Source organism: Staurois parvus, unplaced genomic scaffold (genome assembly GCF_062004578.1).
Source record: "Staurois parvus isolate SC_StPar_1 unplaced genomic scaffold, SC_StPar_1.0 ptg000984l, whole genome shotgun sequence".
NCBI classification, from domain to species: Eukaryota; Metazoa; Chordata; class Amphibia; order Anura; family Ranidae; genus Staurois; species Staurois parvus.
Genome location: NW_028318780.1, coordinates 37077 through 61137, shown reverse-complemented (window position 1 = coordinate 61137; position 24061 = coordinate 37077). Strand labels below are relative to the sequence as shown.

The 24061-nt window shown below is 41.6% G+C and overlaps 1 protein-coding gene across 1 annotated transcript in view; it reads left to right on the top strand.

Moving 5' to 3' along the window:
• The window catches only part of PPIL1 (peptidylprolyl isomerase like 1), a 61039-nt gene extending 36978 nt beyond the window's left edge, over window positions 1–24061 (top strand). Inside the window, exons 3-4 of the mRNA XM_089657333.1 lie at window positions 15494–15565; window positions 22141–24061. Coding sequence (XP_089513459.1) covers window positions 15494–15565; window positions 22141–22358 — 290 coding nt within the window. The 3' untranslated portion in view covers window positions 22359–24061. The remainder of the gene's footprint in view (window positions 1–15493; window positions 15566–22140) is intronic.

Genomic DNA, 24061 nt, shown 5'->3' with positions numbered 1-24061 from the left:
CACATAGTCATTATTGTGGCCTGCTCTGTGTCCCGTGATGTATTCCAAGAAATGGATTTTACAGGTAAGTATGTAGAAAAATCCAATTTTTACCTTCATGTAAGAACCACATTAATGACCATTGGCTGTATGTTTGCGGTCATTGTCTGCTGCAAAATAAATTTGTGGGCTAATCACACGCTTCCCTGATGGTATAGCGTGATGAAGTATCTGCCTGCATTGAGAGACACCATTTGATCCTAACCAAATCTCCAACTCCATTTGCAGAAATGCAGCCCCATACTTGCAAGGAACCTCCACCATGCTTCTCTGTTGCCTGCAGACACTCATTAGTCTGGCTGAAAAAAGACAAAAGTCCATCCAGTTTAACCATTAAAATTTTTTTTATAAACGTATACCCACAGTTGATCCAGAGGAAGGGGAAAAAAACCCAGCAAAGCACCATCCAATTTGCTCCTGCAGGGAAAAAAATTCCTTCCTGATCCCCCAAGAGGCAATCGGATATTCCCTGGGTCAACTTTTACCTATGAATGTTAGTATCCAGTTATATTCTGTGTATCTAAGAGAGAATCAAGGCTTTTTTTTTTTTAAAGCAATCCACTGAGCTGGCCAGAACCAACTCTTGAGGGAGTCTATTCCACATTTTCACAACTCTCACTGTGAAGAAACCTTTCCGTGTTTGGAGATTACATTTAATTTTTCTCCAGATGTATAGAGTGCCCCCTTGTCCTTTGTGATGACCTCAGGCTGAATAGCTCTAGACCAAGTTCACTATATGAACCACTGATGTATTTATACATATTGATCATATCCCCCCTTAATCTCCTCAAGAGAGAATACATTCAATTCCTCTAATTTTTCCTCATACCTGAGCTCCTCCATGTCTCTTATCAGTTTGGTTGCCCTTCTCTGTACTTTCTCCAGGTCCCCAATGTCCTTTTTGTGAATTGGTGCCCAAAACTGAACCAGATGAGGGATTACTAATGATTTGTACAGGGGTAATATGATATCTCTCTCTGGAGTCTATACCTCGTTTTAATATAAGAGGATTTTGCTCGCTTTAGAAACCGCAGCTTGGCATTGCATGCAATTATTAAGCTTTTGATCTACCAGAACTCCCAGATCCTTCTCCACCATTGATTCCCCCAGTTGTACTCCCCCTAGTATGTACGATGCATGCATATTCTTAGCCCCCAACTGCATAACCTTACATTTATCAACATTAAGCCTCATTTGCCACATAGTTGCCCAATTAAACAGTGCATTGAGGTCAGCTTGTAAGTTGAAGACATCCTGTAAGGATGTTATTCCACTGCACAGCTTGGTGTCCTCTGCAAAGACTGAAATGGTATTATTGGTATTGGTTATGGTATCTACAACAATGGAACAATCTACTTCCTGCTAAAGCCAAATATTTCAACTTTTGACTTCCAAGTCCAGAGCATCTGCTGCCATTTATCTTCACCACAGTTCCTATGTGCATAGTTGAGTTGCTTAGCTTTGTTTCTACTTTTGGAGGTATGGTTTTTGGCCACAATTTTTCCATGAAGACCACTTCTGGCCAAACTTCTCTCTTCTCCATGAGATCACTGGTACTGTGTACCTTAGTCCTACTGGTTCCCGCCAGTTCTGTGCTGATGGGAGTACTGGACATCTTCCGATGTTGAAGAAAAGTACACATGATGTGTCTTTCATCTGCTGCATGAGGTTTTCTTGGGCAACCACCCATGTGTATGTTCTGAACAGATTGAGGAAGATTTGCCCAAAAAGTGATCTGAGCATGGATTGCTTTTCAGAGGAGCAGCAGTCCTTGCTGCTATTACAAACAAGTCCTAAAAAACAGTTCTGATAGGACAGGAATAGGGGGTCGAGATTAACCGCTTTCCAACCAGCCACAGTACATATACTGCAGCAGGGCGGCACCACTGCGCATAATCACAAGTATATATGTGATTTTGCATTTCGGGTAGGGAGCGCGCACCCGCCCTACCGACACCACCGATCGCGGGTGTCCTCACCGGAGCTCGGCTATTACCGGCAAACACTGACAGGTAGCACGGCTGCAGTGTTTACACTGCTTCTCTCCTCCCTGTCAGTTTGAGCACACTGGTCCAGAACGCTTAGCAGAGCCTTCTGGATGAGTGTATTCCACCCCCCCCCCCCCCCCCCCCAGTGAAACTCTCCCTTTACACAGTTAACCTTTTATTGCTTTCAAATGTTAACCCCCTTCCTCCCCAGTGCCATTGGTAGTGTCAGTGTTGTGTTTTTTTTTTTGCACTGATCACTGTATTGGTGTCACTGGGGATGTCAGTCCCCCCCGTGTCAAAATCTGTGCCGCAGTCCCAGCATAAGTCACTGATTGCCGCCAATATTAGTATAAAAAATTAAAAAAAATTCCAGTATCTATATTTTGTAGACACTCTAACTTTCACGTAAACGAATTCATTTACACGTATTGCAAATTTTATTTTTTTTTTGTAAGCAAAGACGTTACAGAATACATTTTGTTTGGCCTAAATTTTATGTAAAAAATAGATTTTTAAATTTTTTTACTGGGCATGTTTTATAGCAAAAAGTCCAAAATATTGTTTTTTTGCATTCTCAAAATTGTCAGTTTTTTTTTTTATAGCGCAAAAAATAAAAAAACACACAGGCAATCAAATACCAAAGAGAGCTCAATTTGTGGGGAAAAAAAGGACGTAAATTTAATTTTGGTGCAGCATTGCATGACTGCGCAATTGTCAGTTAAAGTAACGCAGCGCCGTAACACAAACAGCTTTTGTAACTGCTTCCTGACCGCTCTATAGCAGAAATACTGCTACAGGGCGGCACGGATGCTCAAAATCACATATATGTATGTATGTATGATTCGCGCTCCCGTGGTTTTCCCGCCACTCCCAGATAGCCAGATTGCCTGTCAGTATATCAGTAATCACATTTAACCCCTTGATTGCCAGTAACTCTCATACACAATAAACCTCCATTGCTAGTATAGTGTTTGAACGGATCAATATCTTTGATCAGATCAGCACTATACCAGCGTTCACATTCGTATAGTTTCCCGAAACACACAGTGTTGGCGAAATCAGCTCCGGCACCTGCCAGCACCTGCGTTTTAGCCCCTACGCTTACCCCCCCTTTTCTCCCCCAGCAAGTGCAGTGTCAGTAGGTCATACATGACACATTGCACACAAAACCGCAGTGTTCACAGAATCAGGCCTGATCTCTGTTAGCACTTGCCGGTAAATTTTAATGACTCTCGTATGCAGCAGAGTGCCAGTACTAGCGCCGTGCTACCTTTTGGTGAACTGGCGAGCACCAGTGGCCTAGTACATCCTGGTTTTTCCCATACCAGCACCGCAGTGTAACTTGGTGATGTGGCAAGTCCCACAAGTGTAGTATAAGCTAGTGCGGTATTGTCCCGCAACCACCAAGAATTCGCACACAGGCCCATAGAGCCCCTAGTATCCTTCCGGATGTGCTTGCAAATTCAGATTGGCAGCCTACAAATTCTGCAGCACCCATACTCCCTCCCCTCCCCCCCACAATTCAGTGCCCAACCCAGAATTCAGGTGGAAACAGCAAATATAACTATTCCCCTTGACCTCTTCTTTTTTTTTTTTTTTTTGGAGCTGTTTTTCACAGAATATCTGTACGCATTGATTGTGGATCAAAGCAATTTATATGCACAACAATTTATCTCCGCAAACCCAAATTCAAACCTTACCAGACCATTTTGCATGGAAACCTATTACGGTTTCCGAATTTAAATTTTTTTATTTTTTTTGGACCTAACCCTCAACATGGGCATTACTAAAAAAAATTAATTGCGGTTGTATTGGTCCACAGACCCGATTCTTCACATGCCCGTGTACTGTGCTGCCATAGCAAGGCATAGGTATGAGAGTATCATGTGTTTTATGCAATGTGTTTGTGTTGCAATGACAATACACTCTGTCATCCTAGAGGTGACCCTGAATTTGACAGTCTCCACAAAATTCTGCCCCTCGTAAATCACCTTAACCAAAAATTTGCAGATGTCTATACTCCCCAGCAAAATATCTGCGTTGATGAGTCCCTCATTAATTTTTCTGGCTGCCTTAAATTCAAACAATTTCTCCCCAGCAAGCGTGCCAGATATGGGGTCAAGGTGTATAAGAGCTGTGAGAGGGCAATAGGCTATACGTATAAGTTTTGGATTTACGAGGGAAAAGATAGTCACGTGGAGCCCCCCAGATGCCCAGACTACATGGGGAATAGTGGCAAGATAGTTTGGGACTTGGTGCCATCCTTTTTTCATATGGGGTACCACTTATACGTGGACAATTTTTATTCAAGCGTGTTACTGTTTAGACATTTGTACAATCTTGGAACTGGCGCATGTGGCAACGCGCGACCTAATGTGTGCCCACCATTAGAAGTGGGTGGATGCTGGGAGGTATAGAATATAGGCATACCACACACTTTTTCTGGCAGAGATTTGTTCGTTTTTTTTTTTTTTTCATTCAGTCCACAGGCTGCATACAAAAATACCTATGTTAATGTAATTTTCAGTTTATGAATGAAAATCCATTGAAAATAATGCCTCGGTTTACAAATTTTTTACACATTTTTCTCATGATACGAAGTGTATGTCAGTGCTGATTTTTAAATGCAAATACCCAACAAGGATCAGCGATGTACTGGTACATCACTGGACTTTGAATGGTTATACCAGGATGATGCCTACAGCTGCAGGCATCATCCTGGTATAATTTTTTTCAGCCGGCGATCGGCTTTCATGTAAAAGCAATCCTAGTGGCTAATTGCTGCAGGATTGCTTTTACAAGCAAAGGAAAATGATGACCCCCTCCCCTGCTGTCTTCCACAGCCTTCTCGGGCAGTCCCGTGCCATTGGAGGAACCTGAGAATGCAGCTGGTATTTCTGCCAGCTGACCATAGAGCTGATTGGAGACCAGAATGATGCCAATCATCTCTATAGCCTAAGAAATCGCAAGCTACGAGCATTTCATCAGTTCAGTTTCGTAGGATATAAACTGCCATTTGTAAATTGGGAAAGCATCTGATCACACCGATCTTGGTTTGATTAGATAGAGGAGTTATCTAGAGTCTGATAGACCCCAGATTTCTCAAAAAAGAATGACAATGCCCATTGAAGTTATAGGGGATATTTGCATTCCCTGTGATAGCATTAAAAGTGATAAAAAAAAAGACAGTGTAAAAATAATAAAAAAAAAATCAAAATAACGAAAAAAAAACAAAAAAAACCCCACCCTTTCATCCCCCCCACGCGTGCACACCTGTGTGCGCAAACATTGACCCTGTGCTGGTATGTACACAGCGGTTGCACCATGCATGTGAGGTATTGCTGTGAACGTCAGATCAAGGGCAGTAATTCTAACACTAGACCTCCTCTGTAAATCTAAAATGGTAGCTTGTAACGGCTTTTAAAATGTTGCCTATGGATATTAAAAATGTATGCAGTTTGTCACCATTACACAGGGGCATGCGCAGTTTTAAAGGCAAATTTGTCTTTATTATTTTGCATAAATTTAACAGACATCGTATGAGATGTAAACAGAACATGTACAAGTAGATAACAAAAAAAATCAGATGAGGTTATGGACATAATAAAATTATGCAGTAAAATTGCCAGAGGAAAGGATCAATAGCTTATATTACGGAGGTATAACATAAGGTATCGGGGTTATCCCCGGGCGGATGTCTGAAACAATATGAGAGAACTCCATACAACCAAAAATGTAAACTTAAAATAAAAAAAAAAAGGGGGGGGGAGGAAAACAGAGGTAGTTGGGAGACGGGGACATTAGAAAGCCACAGTAGGGTGGTTCCTCAACCGAATCTCACCGAAGCGAGCTCGCTGCCTGCCACGGACCGTATTGTCAAATCGGCGGATGAGCCAAAATAAAAATAGGTCGTGGGAACACGGCTCAACTTGAGTGTAACAGGAGAACACATATTTTGGAGAGTCGTAGAGGAGGAGAAATGGAGCCAGATCGACCAAAGCAACTTATGTTTATCATAGGTATCATTGGTAAACGCCAACATTTCCTCCATACGCATGGTATCATTAAGCACGGAGACCCACATCGGTAAAGGAGGGGGGGGGGGGGGTAGCCATTTTCTAAAAGAGGGGTATCAATTGGCGGGCCGCAGACAGAAGCGTAACAGACTTTTCTTCTGTGCTGCCCATGAGCCCGGTAGATAGAAGGGCAATTTCTGGCGAAGGGGCCAAGAACTCACCGTAGACCCGGTTATATATAGCATAGACTTGTCGCCAGAAGGGTTGTATTTGATCACAATCCCACCAAATGTGGAGCTGTGTACCAACATCTGTATTACAGCACCAACAAAGATCAGGTGTAGAAGGAAAGATTTTGTGTAGGGAGAGGGGATCCCTGTACCATCGAGAAAGAAGCTTAAAATTCTTTACTCATACATCGTCTATTTCTTGCTACTCACAAGAAAAGTGGAACGACGTGGACCAATCTTCTGCTGAGATGTCCTTACCTAGGTCTCGAGCCCATGCCTTAGTGTAGGGAGGGAGTTCAGAGTGAAGAGCGTTGTGGAGCACTTTATAGAGAGAGGCTAGGACGTGTCTCGGTGGTTCAGAGAGGGAACACAGCTGTTCAATCTCAGAAAGTGAGCGATGAATGTTGGAGGAAGAGTGCAAGAGCTTGCAAAAGGAGGATAGGTGTAGAGTGGTGAACCAATCCCTAGACCCACCCTGAAGGAGCGGAAGACCCGATTGGGGGCAGATAAAGTCCCGAGCCACTGGCCAAGAAGCGTGTGTGAAGGGTCCAATGATGGAAGAGCCCAACTCCTGAGGAAGAGTGGTGATAAGGGAGAGGGATCGGAGGATAAAAGAGTAATTATGCCTCGTTTATACCACAACCTTATAACAGCTAAAGTCAAAGGGGACAAGCCGGGAAAACTTAGATATTCCCAATCATACCCCCATGGTAATGCCCGAAGATCACCCTCAGAGAGATCTTGTTCAATCATACAAGAGGTTTTACGGAGTCTAGGAAACCAATCAAGCATCCAGGCTAGCAATGTGGCTCTGTAGTAAAGCTCAAAGTCCGGTAAACCCATTCCACCCTCGAGTTTCGGATAAGTAAGTAACCTATGTTTTAATCTGGAAAACCCACGGTGCCAAATGAATGTAATCGAAAGGGAGCATAATGAAAGGAAAAAACTTCTAGGGACAGTGATTGGTACAGTCTGAAAAATGTATAGAAGCTTAGGCAAAGTATCCATCTTGAGGATGTTGATGCGGCCGAACCAGGGCAGGGCTGAAGCGCCCCATGAAGCCAAATCCCTTTGGATACGGAACAGTAAGGGTAAATAAGGGAAAATAGAGCATTAAGATCGGCCGAAATCTGGATCCCCAAGTAAGTGATAGCCTTCGGACACCATTGAAATGCAAAGTTAGGCCGAAGATTCGTCAGTACATTGGGAGGTAAAGAAATATTGAGGGCTTCTGTTTTAGAGTTATTAAGTTGCTGAAGGAACCAAATCTACGGAATTCATGGAAAAGACTGGGGAGGGAAATAAGTGGCTGTTGAATGTCAACTAGAAGGTCGTTGGCGTATAAGGATAATTTATGATGTGCGGAGAGAGTGTGGATGCCCAAGATTGAGTCATTGGCTCGTATGGCTCTCGCAAGATGTTCCCTTATCAAAACAAAGAGAAGGGGTGAAAGGGGACAACCTTGTCTGGTCCCATTTGATATGGGAAAGGGCGAAGAAACCATACTGTTGACCAGGACAGATGCTGAAGGATGAGAATAGAGGGACATAATCCGAGCAAGGAACCAGGAACCCAAACTGATCTGTTCCAAGGTAACCGCCTTCTCAGCGTCAAATGAAAGTAGGCAAGCCTTTAAGTCGTGTTGCTTGATATAAGAGATAAGATGGATTTTTTTAGAAGTATTATCCCTAGCCTCACGACCTGGGACAAAGCCAAACTGGTCGTGGTGGATCAAGGTTTGTAGGAAAGGAGAAAGACAGTTTGCTAAAAGTTTAGCAAAAAGCTTAACGTCCAGGTTAAGTAAAGAAATTGGGCGATAACTACCACAATGAGAAGGGTCTTTACCCGTCTTAGAAATAACCGAAATAGTGGCGGATAAAAAAACTGATGAAGGTACGTTTCGATCATCGATTGCATTAAACGCTTGGGCCAGAAGCGGAGCTAATTGGGTGGCGAATGTTTTGAAAAGCGTGGGGTGAATCTGTCCGGACCTGGGCACTTACCAGTTTTCAGGGCCTTAATTGCCCCAAGAACTTCTAAAATTGAGATGGGTTCCTCCAGATCCAATGCATCTTGGGGATCTAGAACAGGTAACGCCATCTCCATAATATATTGGGACATAGCCGGCAGGGGAGAAACGGGAGGAGCATCAAGATTCGCTGCGGAGAGATGATAGAGTTGAGAATAGTTGCGCTCAAAAGCAGAACAGATGCCCTTATTGTGATAGATTTTAGTATCGTCAGGCGTCTTGATGTGTTGGATAGGACGACGGTACGGTCGAGGGTGGAGTACACTCGCCAGGTGCTGACCACATTTGTTAGCTAGGGAGTAATGAGTGTTGCGTGCTTTGTCTCGTGCAACAAGGGAGGAGGAATCTAGTAGTTGGAGTAAATCTCTACGAGCGTTAGAGAGGTCCACCGCGAGCACCGGGTCCAACGTACGTTTGTGAGACAATTCGAGGCGTGCAATGAGCGAACATAAACGACGCATCTCTGTCGTACAAGCTTTTTTCAAGCGAGAGCCATGCTTAATAAGAACCCCTCTAAGAACACATTTGAGGGTCTCCCATTGGTTAAGAGGGCCGGTAGTGTCCGATGTGTGGTCCAGAATAAAGTCCTGGATAGTCTTCACGACCTCTGCGATACATAGAGAATCTTTGAGTAGGGTACCGTTCAAGCGCCACGAAAAGCGGCGCAAAGACGGTCAGTCCTGAATCATAAGATGGACTGGGGCGTGGTCTGACCATAAGAAATGACCGAGAGAGGATGAAATAGGACAATCTAGAAAAGACTGGGAAATAAATAGTCTATACGACTGTATGATGCATGAGCCGCAGAGTAATAACTATAGTCTCGTTCCGAAGGATGTTGGATGCGCCAAACATCCAACAGGTGTAAGTCATGCAAACGCAACTTAAGTTGAGATAAGGATGATAAGGATAGAGAAGATTTACCCGCTGAAGTGTCCAAATCTGCCGAAAGAGCTACGTTGAAGTCCACTCTGACGATGAAACGGGGACCCCCAAAAGCGGACAGCCTGGAGAGGGCCCATGCCAGAAACGGAGCCTGATTTATATTGGGAGCATAAATATTTGCCACTGTAAAAACAAAATCTTGGTATTTCAATTTTAAGAAAGAGGTAGCGACCAGTTGGATCGACTAGGGAGTCCTCTGGGCCGAAGGTATGATGAAAGGCCGCCGACACCCCCCCTAGACCTAGCCTGCAGATTAGTACTATGATACCACTGAGTATAGTAATGATTGTGGAGGGCTGGGATACCATCGGAGCGAAAATTAGTCTCCTGGAGTAGCAAGATCTGCGTTCCACATCTATGGTGTGTTAAAGCCCCTACAATTAATAGAGGAAAATTTAATCAGAGTCATAGTTGGTTGAGGGAGAACAAATAAGAGAAAAAAAAAAGGGCCAAGGAAGGAAGAGCAGAAAAAAAAAAGAGAGAACTAGTAGACAGTCAAACTGTCAAAATAACATATAGTGTGATGCTGCGTAATACACTGAGGGCCTAGGTGGGGAACGTCAAAGGCGCATGTATCCAATCCCGACCCAGGCCCCCCACAGGCAAATGATAACTTGAGGGAGGTCACCCTCAGGTGACAGCGACCCCCTCTACAAAACGTTTTCAATAATCCCTCAAACGGGCATGAGAAAATAGGCCCCTGCCCCCAACAAATAAACATAAGCAGAGCATGGCAAGGATGAGGTGAGGATGAAACAAAGGAAGGGCCTAAAGCCCCAGAGACTAGGGCCTGAAGGCGTCCCTGTCCGTCATGGCAAATGGTGGCAAAACCCAGGGACCAGCCGCAGGCCACAGCCCCAGAACCTAAAAAAACCCATCCGGTACAAATATAAGGCACAGATCTAACAGAAGTAACCAACAGCATGTGCAAAAACTGGAGGAAAAGGAAAAACCTCCATATTCACGCTGATAGGGAAGAGGGAACTTTTGGGAGGAAGATCTGGAACGCTTCTTCTTGCGATCGGACCGCTGCCAGGAAGAGGGGAATGGAAGGCCAGGGTCGGTAGTTGAAAGGGCCAATCAGGGAGGGACACCTGAGGTAGCTTGAACACATCGAGAAATTTAGGCAAGTCCCCAAGGGACTTGAGCAGATTTACCGTTCTGGGAGGCGTGAAGTTGAAACGAGAACTGCCACTGGTAGCGGATATGTCTCTCCTGCAACATCTGAGTGAGAGGGCGCAAAGCCCTGCGCATAGCCAGTCTGGTGGGAAAGGTCAGGAAGGAGCATCACTGGCACTTCGTTAAAGAGAATGGTGTCCTGCGTGCTGGCCGCACGCATAATGGCATCCTTGACCTTAAAGTAGTGGACCCTGCACAGGGTATCACGGACAAAAGAAGGGTCAGGTGTCCGGGGGTCCAGTGTGCGATGTACACGGTCCAACTCAATATGGGTGTCTTTAGCTTGCTGGAGCAGTTGATTGAAAATGGTGGTAACTGCTGCGGCCAAATCTTTAGGTTCAATGGATTCGGGAATACCCCTGATACGGATATTGTTATGGCGGCTCCTATTCTTAATGTCATCCTGCTGGTACATGAGCTGTTGTATTAGAACCGTATGGGAGTTAAGGGTCTCTTCGTGGGTTTGTAAAGCGGTTACACAAACTTGTCAGCTGTAGTTTCAGTCTCTTCCATATGTCTTATTTAAGATCAGAAATTTCCTGCTCGTATGTGCTTTCAATACGTTTCACATGAAGCTCAAAATCTGCTTTTGTAGGAAGGGATTTCAGATAGGAGTGCAGGGATTTCATTTGGGACTGCAGATCCCAGCCATCCTCAGAGCAGAGAGATGCTGGAGAGGGGCTGCATGTTCTCTGTGTGCCCTGTGTGTGCTGTGCCTGCAGATCAGGGTCCCCAGGATGAGAGAGAGAGAGAGAGAGCCCCAAGGGCTTACCTGCCCTTCTTCTGTATGGATCTCTGTATCCACAGGGGACGAGCAGGGGAGAGATGCCGGCGCCATCTTGGAGACGGGGCACCCGAGGCCTCGGATCAGGTCACGTACCGGCTCATGTCACCGCTGGACTGGCTCCCCGTTGTTCTCCGAGGGGTCCGGTATTGATTCCTCCCCATGGGAGGGCCCGTGAGCAAGAGAGGGAGCCTGCAGCGGAAGTCCGGGCTGGGAGCTGTGCAGTGTCACTGCTCTCGCTCCATGCGCCAAAGCCACGCCCCGGCATGCGCAGTTTTAAAGCATGTCATGTTTGGTATCTATTTACTCTGCATACCATCATCTTTTATAGTTTACCAAATATCTGGCCAATACATTGAGGTTTTGTGCATGAAAAGTAATGAAAAAAAATTTTTTTTTTTCTTTTTAATTTGCTTTTGAAAAATCGCTGCGCAAGTACTATGTGACATAAAAAATTGTAGCACCCACCATTTTATTCACTAGAGTGTCTGCTTTAAACAAAATATATAATGTTTGGGGGTTTAAATTAATTTCCTAGCAAAAAATACAGATTTTTTTTCATGTGAACAAAGTGTCAGAAAAGGTTTGCTCTTCAGGTGCGGCATAAACTGCTAATGCTGGGCTTAAAATGCCCCCACCCCCCAAAACAGTCCCTTTTTGGAAAGTAAACACCCCAAACTATTTGCTGAGAGGCATGTTGAATGAATAGAAGAATTTTTCTACCACAAGTTTTTGGAAAATGACAAAAAAACCCTTTTTTTTTTTTTTTTTTTTTTATACAAAATTGTCACTTAAATGATTTTCTGCTCACACATGCCATGGGTATATGTGTACTTTCACACAAAGCAATCAATATACAGTTATTGTGATTTTTTTAACCAAAAACATGTAGCGGAATACATTTTGGCCTAAATTTTATGACAAACTTTTAGTTTTTGTTGGATATTTTTTATGACCGAAATGAGAATATCATTTTTTGTTTATAGCGCAAAAAATAAAAAGCGCACAGGTGATCAAATACCATCAAAAGAAAGCTCTATTTGTGTGAAAAAAAGGGCATAAATTTAATTTATGTACCGTGTTGCATGACCGCACAATTGTCAGTTAAACTAGTGCAGCGCTGTATAGCAAAAAAAGGCGATAATTGCAGTATCTATACCATAGTTTGTAGACTCTAAAACTTTCATACAAAGCAATCAACATACACTTATTGGGATTTTTTTTACCAAAAACGTAGCAGAATACATTTTGGCCTAAATTTATAACTAACTTGGTTTTACTATATATTTTTTTTATAGCTGAAAGTAAAAAATATAATTTTTGTTAAACATTTTTGGTCATATTTTTTTGTTTAAAGCGTGAAAAATAAAATGTGCACAGGTGATCAAATACCACCGAAAAAAAAAGCTCTATTTGTGTGAAAAAAAGGTTGTAAATTCAATTGCCAGTTGAATTAGTGCAGTGCCGAGCAGCAAAAAGAGGCCTGGTCATTAAGTGTGGGGGGGGGGTAAATATCTGCAGGGCAAGTGGTTAAAAGTAACACACACACACACACACCTACACACCTCTTAGGGAAATGATTTTTTTATAGAATGGAAGGATCTAGAAAATAAATTTTCTTTCCAAAGGCCATAAATGGAGACTGGATTTCTGTTTAGCCCTGAAGAGATCCTTCTTCTTTTTTCTTTTTTTTATTTCTTTGTTTTCCAAAAAGAGTGCAAGTGCATACAGCAACAACATCAGAACATTCACCAACCTCAGGCACTAAACCCACGCAGGGGCATCCTGATGGGAGTATGGCTACACCCCAAAAACAGACCACAAACAGCAAATGTGGTTTCTGCTTTGTTACAAAAACAGACCTACTGTACCCAAGGCATACCCCACATATCCAGAAATGAGACACAATGAAGAATACAGATGGTGAAGGGTGGTAAAGTGTCAGTAGCTGTTCCACTAACCATTTTGCCTTCACTCTGTCATACTTTTGGAAGCACCCTCTGTGCAAATAGGTATTTTTATACAAGGGCAAAATTATATTAATTTATTTCCAAAAAGTGAAGGAAGGGGGAGCCTGTTTTTTCAAACACAATGTGATGACTTTTCTGACATAAAAGACAACTAAATGTCCTATCTGTCACTCTAGGAACCAGATCTTTCACCAAACCTAACAAACAGACCCCAGGGGATGGGGTCAAGGGAATATCCACCATGAGATTAATGACAGACATTACTTTGTGACCAAAACTTTGCTTTTGCTGGGCGGGTCCAAACAACATGTATAAAGTCCTTGGGGGCACAACCACTCTGAAAAAGAGGATTCTCAGATCTAAAGGGTGTTCAGAAAAAGTGATTGATACTCTTCTGAGCAGCAGGATGCTTTGCACTTGGCATATTTACTCCAAGGTATGGAGGACTAGATTTGGAAAATCGGGGTTTCCATCCTGATAGTCCTGTATTTTTTGCAGGCTGGAGTAGATAGGGGGTTAGCGACCAGCACCTTGAAGAAGGTGCAAGTGGTGGCCTTTATCAGTGTTTGTGGACTGCAAATTAGCAGCCGAGTCCCTAGTTAAAAGGTTTCTTGTAGCTAGGCAAAGGCACACTCCTAAAACAGTCCCTTGGGATTTGTCCCTAGTTCTGGGTGCCCTAATGAAGGATCCATTTGAGCCCTTGTCAAGCTGTTCTTTTCAAGCTTCGAATGCTGAAAATTATTTTTTTTTTTGCCTGTTACCTCTGCCAGGAGGGTAGGGGACTTGCAGCCTTTTTCCTGTAAGGACCCCTACTTATCGGTGTTGGAAGATACGGTGATACTTAGGCCTATGATCCTATGTACCTTTTGAAGGGGTCCTCAGATTTTCATCATTTTCATACCTTCCTTTTGTAGTTTCCCCAAAAATGAAAAAGAGGGTACTATTCAACTTTTGGACATAAGAAGATGCTTACTAAAGTATTACTAATGGTAACTAGCTTACTAAAGCTTACTAATGTTACTAGAGATTTTAGGAAATCTAGCCATCTCCTGATTCTGTTCAGTGGGCTTACTGGTAAGGGCCTTCCAAAAGATCTGTTGCCAGGTGGATTCGTGAAGCTATTTTGTTGGCATACAAAACTTGGAGCAACAGCCGCCTTCCAGGGTGCATGCACACTCCACAAGAGCCTTGGCAGCCTCCTGGGCAGAAAGGGCAGGTGCCTCTTGGGAAGACATCTCAAGCAGTGGTTTGGTCCAATAATCATGCATTTGTCAAACACTACCATGTTATAGCCAAAATTTGGCAGAAATTGGTTAATTACTTGACTCTAATCCTACAAAATCCATGACTTTGACTGTGCAACAATTGATTGTGGTTCCTTTCTTATAGCTGCAAACCATTGACACTGGCGTTTACAAGCACACGCATATGGGTTGTATTTTTTTTTTTCACCCATACCAAAGCTGAAAGACACCATCTGTACAACTGTACCTGCATTTCATCACCAGCCTTGATTGCTGGAATCAAACAGGAAACCCTATCCAATGGCACTCAATACCCCATTTAGGCTGGGTAGGTTGTGCCATCCACCACAGCACCATCATTTCTAAGTATTCATTTTAAGATCATATATTTTATAAAGCATTTTTACTCTGCAGCATTTCTTCTCGCCTGCCTAAAACTTTTGCACAGTATGGTATGTGGACAGTGAAAGCTGGCCCATGTCCAATCCAATAGAATGGCTGCTGTAGCTCAGATTGCTGAAAAGATTCATGCTGGTTATGATTTAGATATTTGGGATGCACCAATATATCGTAGGGTTATCTGCATTTTGCAGAGGAAAAAAAAAAGCTGCCGATAATTGCATGCGGTGTTCCATAGACGTCAATGCAAAATCGTGTTCCATAGAGTTCAATGCTATTGAATGTATGTTTGTTCTAATTTAATATTTTCACCAAAACCAGAAAGTGGGGGGGGGGGGGGGATCCAAAACTTTAGAGCTGCCCCCAGAATAAAAGTTGCGGGGAAATCTTCCAACGGGAACATCTGTTTCCAGGTGCATCGTGCAAGAGGGGAATTCCTCTCGTGTGGGAAGATTTCCTCTAACTTCTTGTTGCATCTGGGACTGGATGAAAAGAAATTTCTCTAATTGTATGCAAATGCCGAAAAAAAGGAAGTTTCGGCTGTACATCTTTTTTTTTTTTTTTTTTCTTCCTCCCCTCATGCAAATGTGCAAAGAGTTCAGATAAAACTTTACTTAGGGTAAAAATATTATGGGTTCCCCAATGATTTTATTGTTCTTATCTCATTTAGGACGTGGAGGAGGCTCTATATATGATGGCAAACATTTTGCAGATGAAATGCATGCGGACCTTAAATTTACAGGTTTGTACTTTTTTTTTTTTTTTTTCCCCTTTTCGGTGCTGCTGTCTAATGTTCTTTTTCTCCCTCATTTGTTTTTTGTTTTTTTTTTTCAATGATCAATAAACTACAACTGACTTCACCCATGGAGGGAAACAAGAATCAGAGACAGGTCATACTACTGTCTACTGGACTATATCATTTATTGTAAGCGGGAGAAGGTCCAAAGCCTGGCACTTGGGTTTCAAGAAAAAAAAAAAGGATGTTGCCTTGATCAAACAATACTCACAACAGTATGGCTGTGCGACACAGCCTAGAATCCCAAGGGTGGAATTTGGGGGGGGGGGGGGCAGCAGGGCAACACTGAAGTCAAGACTGCATGAGTGTTTTTTGGAGTATATAAAAATGTAAGGTATGCTTTTACTTTATGTAAACTTTCTTCCAAAAGGAACAAAACTGATGGCTACCACTATTTAAGCAGTTACTGCAACAGAGATTAGCTTCAATTTGTCAGTATATTCAAATCTGCTCGTGCATCTAACACGGCCTTTCTCAACCGGGGTGCCGTGGGGAGAATGGCTGTCACTTGAGCCCGAGCCTGAGCTCCTGATCCCCAGCCAAGCTGTACATCGGTACTGGGAGCTGTCAGACCACTGAGCAAAGTGAAACCAAAGAGAAGGAGTGTCTTCTGTGCTTTCTGCTTCCCCTTAGAGTGTAGTACCTGGTTGTGTGATGGAAGCTAAGGTACTGTAACTTTTCATAATGCTGTGCATGTGTATATATATATACGTGTGTATATATATATATATATATATATATATATATATATATGTAAAAAAGAAAAAAAAAAAAAAAGAAAAAAACCTCAGCGCCCAGGACTCTCTTAGTACACACACTATTCCCCGTGAGATGCTGCTGTACATAGGTGCATAAACCAAGAAAACTTATATCAATTTATACCAGCGCAAACCCACAAAACAATAAATTGCATCACCCAACCCATAAAATTAATAATTGGTAAATATTACAAACTTAAAAACTGTGACACAAAAAATTTTTTTGTTTTTGAAATATTAATGAAAAAATATATATGACTTAAAATGAATAAGTCCAGTGACAAAAATCCCAAAATAACAGTCCCGTGAAAAAATTATACCAAAATAACAGTCCCGTGAAAAAATTATTATATTATATTTTCATTGGATTCTTCCGTGCCTGTGATACCTCCACCATCCACCAGTGCAAAACCAACATTAACCGCACTCACCAGATAATGGTGAGTCAAATGCCTTTCAGGGATATTAAGGGCTCCTGGACCCCCTTTACTTTGTATATGACCTCCAAATATTGCCTCCTCTAGGATATGGATACCTCCTCTGGTTACTCCTCTCACCGGATCCCCCAAAGAAAATCAGGAAGAAGAAAAGACCATAGTGTGATACCGTAGTGATTTCCAATCAAAAGACTTTCTCCAGACCACTCACATTTTAGCAGAATTTAACCCGCATTTTATTGAAGCAAAACGATCTTTCTTTAAAAACAATCTTTCTTTCATATACAGCGACTTCTGTATAGAGACCCCACAGCCAGGTATACAGCAGGATGACAGACCTCAGATGCAGACTCATCCACTATGCAAAAATGGCCCCTTGGAACGCACCGCTCGGCGTGCGTTCCACTCACCGGAAATGACGTCAGACGCCGGAACAGGCAACCGGAAATACGTCAACGCGTTTCGCCCCACCCACAGGGCGTTATCAAGACGCTCTTTTCCTCTGCCAAGCCGATTATAAAGCAGTGGGAGATCCCTCCCACTAATTACCCTGGACAAAAAACCGCCCACCCATCCATCACCGCCATCCCATGTGAGGTCTCCTCACAACAAAAAATAATTACAATTGCACTAAAAACCCTACTTTTATTCATAACCTCATGTCTTCTAACCCTAAACATAAGTGTAGAGACAGGAAATTTAAAATACATTAATTATTTAAAATAAAATGAATGTAAATAAAAATAAAATTAATAATAAATAAATAAAAATAAATATAAAAATAAATAAAAATTAAAAAATAATAAAAGCAAAAATAAAAATAAATAAATAAAAATAAAATTAAAAATAAATATAAATATAAAATAATAAAATTACAAATAACCCCTAATCATGAAACCGCACTTTGGACATTAACTATATTCTACCAATTTGACAAGAAACAGTTTATATCAATATCTGCATTCAACCCATTGGGATACAATGTACCCATCTGGTATATCCACTTCGTTTCATTTTGAGAAACATTTTTTACCATATTTCCCCCTCTCCAAGGGGCCTCTACTCTATCTATCCCACAAAATCTCAACGATGCCGGATCCCTATTATGATATTTTCTAAAATGATATGACAAACTATGATGTTTAAATCCCTTCTTTATGTTTCTAATATGTTCTCCCAACCTGGTGGCAAATTTTCTTGTTGTTCTCCCTATATACTGGAGTTTGCAAGAACACTCCAACAAATAAGTGACATGCGTACTATCACATGATATAAACTTATTTATCTTATAGGATGCACCATTAAAACAGGATTGAAAATCCTCATAATGCCTTTTACTATCCCCTTTAAAGGATCTGCAAGCCATACATCTCCCACATTTGATAAAACCTGCCCTATCAAGAAATGTTACCAATTTCCTAGGTGCATCTGGAACATTTTTCACAAGTCGCGTTCTTAAAGTTGGTGGTTTTCTATAAATAAACAACGGTTTCATAGGTAGCACTTTCCTCAGAGTTTCATCTCTTATTAAAATTGGCCAATATTTTTTAATGATGTTTTCAACCAATTTATAATGCTTAGAATATCCTGTAATAAAAGCCAAATCTCCTCGCTTCTTTTCATTTTCTTTTTTCTTTAAGAGTTCTTCTCTACTTATCCTTTTAACCTGTTCCAATGAAACAGCCAGATTTTCTTCTCCATATCCTTTTTCCCTAAACCTTTGCAATAACAACTCAGATTGCTCCAAGAAAGTACCTTCATCATCACAATTGCGTTTTATTCTAATAAGCTGACTCTTAGGGATGGATTTTAGCCAATTTCTATGATGACAACTAAAATTTGGAATGTATCCATTCCTATCAACTTGTTTGAAATGTGTTTTAGTGCAAAACCTATCATCTTTCTTATAAATTGTCAAATCCAAAAAATCCACTGCTTCTTCACTAATAATTTTGGTAATTGATATATTCCCCATCTCTCGGATAAACTCTTCCAATGTTTCTCTTGTACCTTTCCAGATTATAATAATATCATCAATAAATCTTCTATAGACTAGCAACTCTGTAGTTCTTCTCTTGAAAATGGCTTCACTTTCCCACCTACTCATGAACAAATTCGCCACCGATGGTGCATATTTGGCCCCCATGGCCACACCCCTTGCTTGCCTATAATATTTTCCAGAGTACCAAAAATAATTATGTGACATAGCTAAATTTAAACTATTAAGTATAAATTCATTTTGCTGTGATTTCAATCCTGCTTTAGCCTCTAAAGCCCACTTAACTGCTCCTAGTGCATCCGCATGTCTAATATTAGTATACAGGGAATTTACATCCACACTAGCCATCACACATCTCCCCTCTTCCCAATCCCCCTAATCAAATTGATCAGATCACCACTATCCCTCAGATATGCTGGAAACATAGAAACTAAAGGCTGCAGAAACTTATCCACATATTCACCCAATCTACAAAACAAAGAATCTATCCCACTAATAATGGGTCTCCTGGGGGGTGTCTTAAGATCTTTGTGGATTTTTGGTAGTTGATAGATCACTGGTATTATTGGGGCAGATGGTACCAAATATCTTATCTCCTTTTTATTATTAAGTATTCCTCTTTTGCCACCCTCTTTGATATGTTTTACTAACAAATTCTTATATTTATTGGTAGGGTTACCCCTTAACAACTCATATGTTTCAACATCGTCTACCAATCTACTTAGTTCTGTATAATAATCTACCTTATTTAATACCACCAAACCACCACCCTTATCTGCCGGCCTTATAACGATATTTTTATTTTCCTCCAATTTTCTTATACCAGTTACTAAATCCTGTTTACTCCTCATAAAAGGAATGGATAGATCCTCCAGATCATATTCCACCATTCTTCTAAAAGTTTCTACAAAACAATTATTAGCAATTTTCGGATTAAACACAGATTTATTCCTCAACTGCGTATGCAGAAAATTTTCCTCTCCCTTTTCACTCTTATACTCAAAATTCTTGTCATTTCTATTAATCCAATACTTCTTTAAATTTACTTTCCTCACAAACTTATGTAAATCAATATAAGTTTCCAATTTATTAAGTTTTTTGTCCGGTGCATATTTCAATCCTAATGATAAAACTTTCAACTCTTCATTTAAAACAGAATCACTCAAATTGAAGATCCCTTGATTTAGGTTAACCTCTTTCTTTTTCCTTTTCCCCCCTCTACATCCCCTCCTTTTACATCTTGCCAATAGGGGCCCTGTTGGTTCATAGGAGGTCTCCACCCTCCTCCTCCTCTCCTGGGTGGATAAAAGGGTCCTCCTCTTCCCTTCATCTGAAATGACCCCCTTCCACCTCCCCCTCTCCATGGGGGTCCCCCATACCCCCCCCCTCTGAAAATCCTCCCTCATTGGCGGATAACCATACTCATGAGGTACTAAAGTACCCCAGTTATTAAAAGGTTCAAACCTATTGAATACTGGTACATTATATTTTGGTGTCCCATTTTGCTTTTGTTCCTTATTTTTCATAGGGGATTTACTTCTACCCTGAGGGGATTTTTTATTTTTAACTATAGGTGAGTTCCCTGTCGTCCTCTCATTTCCTATTCCTGGTGAAGAACTCCTGGATTCACTATTAATACTTGTGACATCCTCTTGCCATTTGTAAACATTATTGGATTTATAGTCCTGCATATCTCGATAATATTTTTTAATTTTCTTTTTCTGTGAATCTTCTGTGAATTCTATATATATGTATTTTACTTTTAATCTCGACCCCCTATTCCTGTCTTATCAGAACTGCTTATTTAGGACTTGTTTGTAATAGCAGCAAGGACTACTGCTCCTCTGAAAAGCAATCCATGCTCGGATAAGTTTTTAGAGGCATTTGACAGACAGGTGGTAAAGAGGCAATATGTTGCCTCCTCACCACCTGGTTTAACCCCAGCATCAATCGCCACACCTGCGTGCAATGCGCACACAGTTGCAGATGGTTGTAGTTCAACTCCATTCACCTGGAGGTATACTTCCAGCTGCGGCCACAGCATGTGTATACCCCCAGCTGCTGTTTCTGCAGCTAAAGGGGGAGACGTTAGGGGTGGTAAAAGCTCAGTGGTGTGGTTTTACTGCCCTCCAACCTCACAGGTGAACAAACCCTTGGTTCACGTCTGTGTGGCTGTGTGTATGTAGGGCAGCCCGTTCATTTCAGTGGGCTGCCTTACCCGCAGAAATGCAGGGAAACTCATCCCTGACCCTAGTTTTAAAATTGCAGCACACCAAAAACACCCCGCTTTTGCCAATGTATGGGATACCCCTAAAGAGCAGAGCATTTGTCTGCGTGTCAGGAATGAGCGCAATTTTGTGTGCGTTCCGTGACACACAAGCCTTGGACAGGGTGCCTTGTGACTGAATATACTTTTCAAGGGAGCCCCAACTGTTAAAAGGTTGAGAAACACTGATCTAACATGACCCTCTTTCCAGACTGACAATTCTACTGTACAAAGGTGACTCTATTGCTTTTAGAGTGGAGGTACTCTAATACTGGACACACAGGTGTTTAGAGGCAAAAAAAAAACCCCAATGCCAGCATGTTTAGGAGAGAAGTGATTTGCCGCAAAAAAAATTACCAATATGTTCAAAAACATATTTGTAATATTGTAATATAAATTGATATTCATTAAATGGGAGAATGCTCAAGCGCTTGATACACCTTAATGCATATGTGATGCTATTTTTCTCCTGCCAGAAGAAAAGTTTACTCCTACGGCCCCAGGCACACTGCGTGTTTGCCTACCTCTTCTAAAGGTTTATATACAGCATTTGAGCAGTGATACCTAAGTCCATGGGTGACTATATATATATATTTTTTTTATATTTAATGAACTGGTTAAAATGTTTCGCATAGGTCCCATTAATATTTATTATGCCTGAGCAGTTCTTTCTATTGCCATGTTTTTTGATGGACCCCATATTTTGTGTTTTATGGGTTAGTCATTCAATTAACAGTTGGGTTCATTTTCAAACGCAACACATGATCCCATGGCTGAGCAGGTCTGAACTAGGAAAAAAAGGAATTTTTCTGCTCGGCCTTTCAGGTTGATTTGGGAGATTAGCTGCTTTGCAAAAGAACTAACAAATATGTTTTACCAAAGAAAAATAATACAATCCTGTTCTAGTTCTCTACAAAGATATATATAATTTCCCTTTTTTACTTTGTTCATGTTTTTGAAATAATTTTTTTTGTTTACACAAAAAAGGTCTGTCAACTTTTTGTTCAGTGTTAAAATGACAGATTTGGATATAGTTATTTTGTTTTTTCCCTTCTTCACAGGGGCAGGCATTCTTGCCATGGCAAATGCTGGACCAGATACAAATGGAAGTCAGTTTTTCCTGACATTGGCCCCTACACAATGGTTGGATGGGAAACACACTATTTTTGGACGCGTTTCCCAGGGCCTTGGAACACTGAACAGACTGGGCATGGTGGAAACAGACAACCAGGACAGACCGCTTGATGAAGTCAAAATCCTCCGGGCGTCTCCATTATAAAAACAGCACAACAAAGAAACTTAGGCTGTTGTGAACTAATATGTCAAGACTATTATGTGGATGCCAAAAGTTCAGACAGGCATTTTAAAACTTGTCACATCTGTCATAACTTTTATTATGCTTCAACCAGCACTAGTAGTAGTTGTTGTGTTTTTTTTTTTTTTACTCTAAAGTGCATACAGACAGGGCTTTTTTTTCCCAATCCACAAGTCTGTGGCTGGTTTTGGAGAGGATGTGTTTGGCCCTCCATGACTATGACCATCCTTTGCTTGAGGCTCTTCAGAGGAAAGTTGTACAGCCAGAATGTCTTTTTTTTTTTTTGCTCCTCTTCTTTTAGGCCAGTGGTGGTAAGTGCAGGATCTGTATCTTTGCTTCACAACCTAGTCTAAAGGACCAATTCTAGTCTTTAAGGATCAGGATTTGCACACATTACCAAAATTTACTGTTTGTTAAAATGTGGTTTGACAGGAAATTACTGTTTATATGAAAATGCTGGCTTGGATGTGGTCCTCAAAAACTGGAGTTGGGCACCCCTGAGTGACCTGGAACAAACATGAAAGGCAAGAGTTCAGACTTCTCAATGCAACTGGCTGCATGTTCATTTCAGGTCAGGCCTTCAATAGTTAATGAATGCAGAATAAAACTGGCAGACTCCAGGCTGATGCCTTCAATTACCACCACTGTAAGGGTCTGTGTTGATAGTATCTGTTTGAGCCACTTATGGGTTAATTTGCAATTTTGGTGAAAGGTGGGTTTGACCTACAGCAGACCTACATTTGACTTGCTTATTTTACAAAAGGATTTATTTTTTTTCAAACAGACAGAGCAATCAATTCAACAATGAAGCGATGTGAGCTTAAGGGCTCGTTCACACTAGGCTGTTTTGCCAACGCTTGCCAAACGCCCCTATAGCTTTTGGCAAGCGTTGGTCCGGCGTTTGCGGAGCGTTATTAACGCTCAGCAAACGCCGCATGCGCGGTTTAGCGGAGGTTGCTAGGCGTTTGCCGAGCGTTAATAACGCCCCACAAACGCCTATAATGCAGTTTGAGTGGTGTTACCGCTCCGCAAACGCCCCGCAAACGCCGGCCGGGCGTTTGCGGAGCGGCACCATAGACGAGAATAGGAGGCTTCAAAGCCTCCTGACTCGTCCAGAGGCGTCCGTTTTGACGCAACGCGACGCAAACGCTTCCGTTAGAACAGCACCATGTGCTGTAATGTGCAGAATTGGCAGAGGCGTTGGGGAAGCGGTAAAAACGCTTCCCAAACGCCTCTCTGCCACCTGCACACAAGGCTAGTGTGAACGTAGCCTTAAAGAGCACACATATTGACTTGCTTCAAACAGGTTGTGTTCCCATAGACTAATGTTGAAGGGGGGGGGGAACCCTGGAACACAGGCTCTAAAATTTTAGATAAGAACTTGGAGATTTTTTTTTGGATGTACTTTAAAGAAATTAGCATTTTTTTACCAGTACATATACAAATCTTTTGTGTTCCTGTAAATATAAACAGACTCCATAGAAGAAAGTCATTTTTTATGCTGCATTATGTTTTCACATATGCTTTACACAACTTTCATCCAGGAAAAGCAATTGCATCCAGTTAGAAAAATGTGAGCATCTTTGGTAATTTCAGAAACATTTTCAAGGGTAAATCTCAAGGCATTAATATACAGCTTCTGTGTAATAAACAATTTAACCACTTGC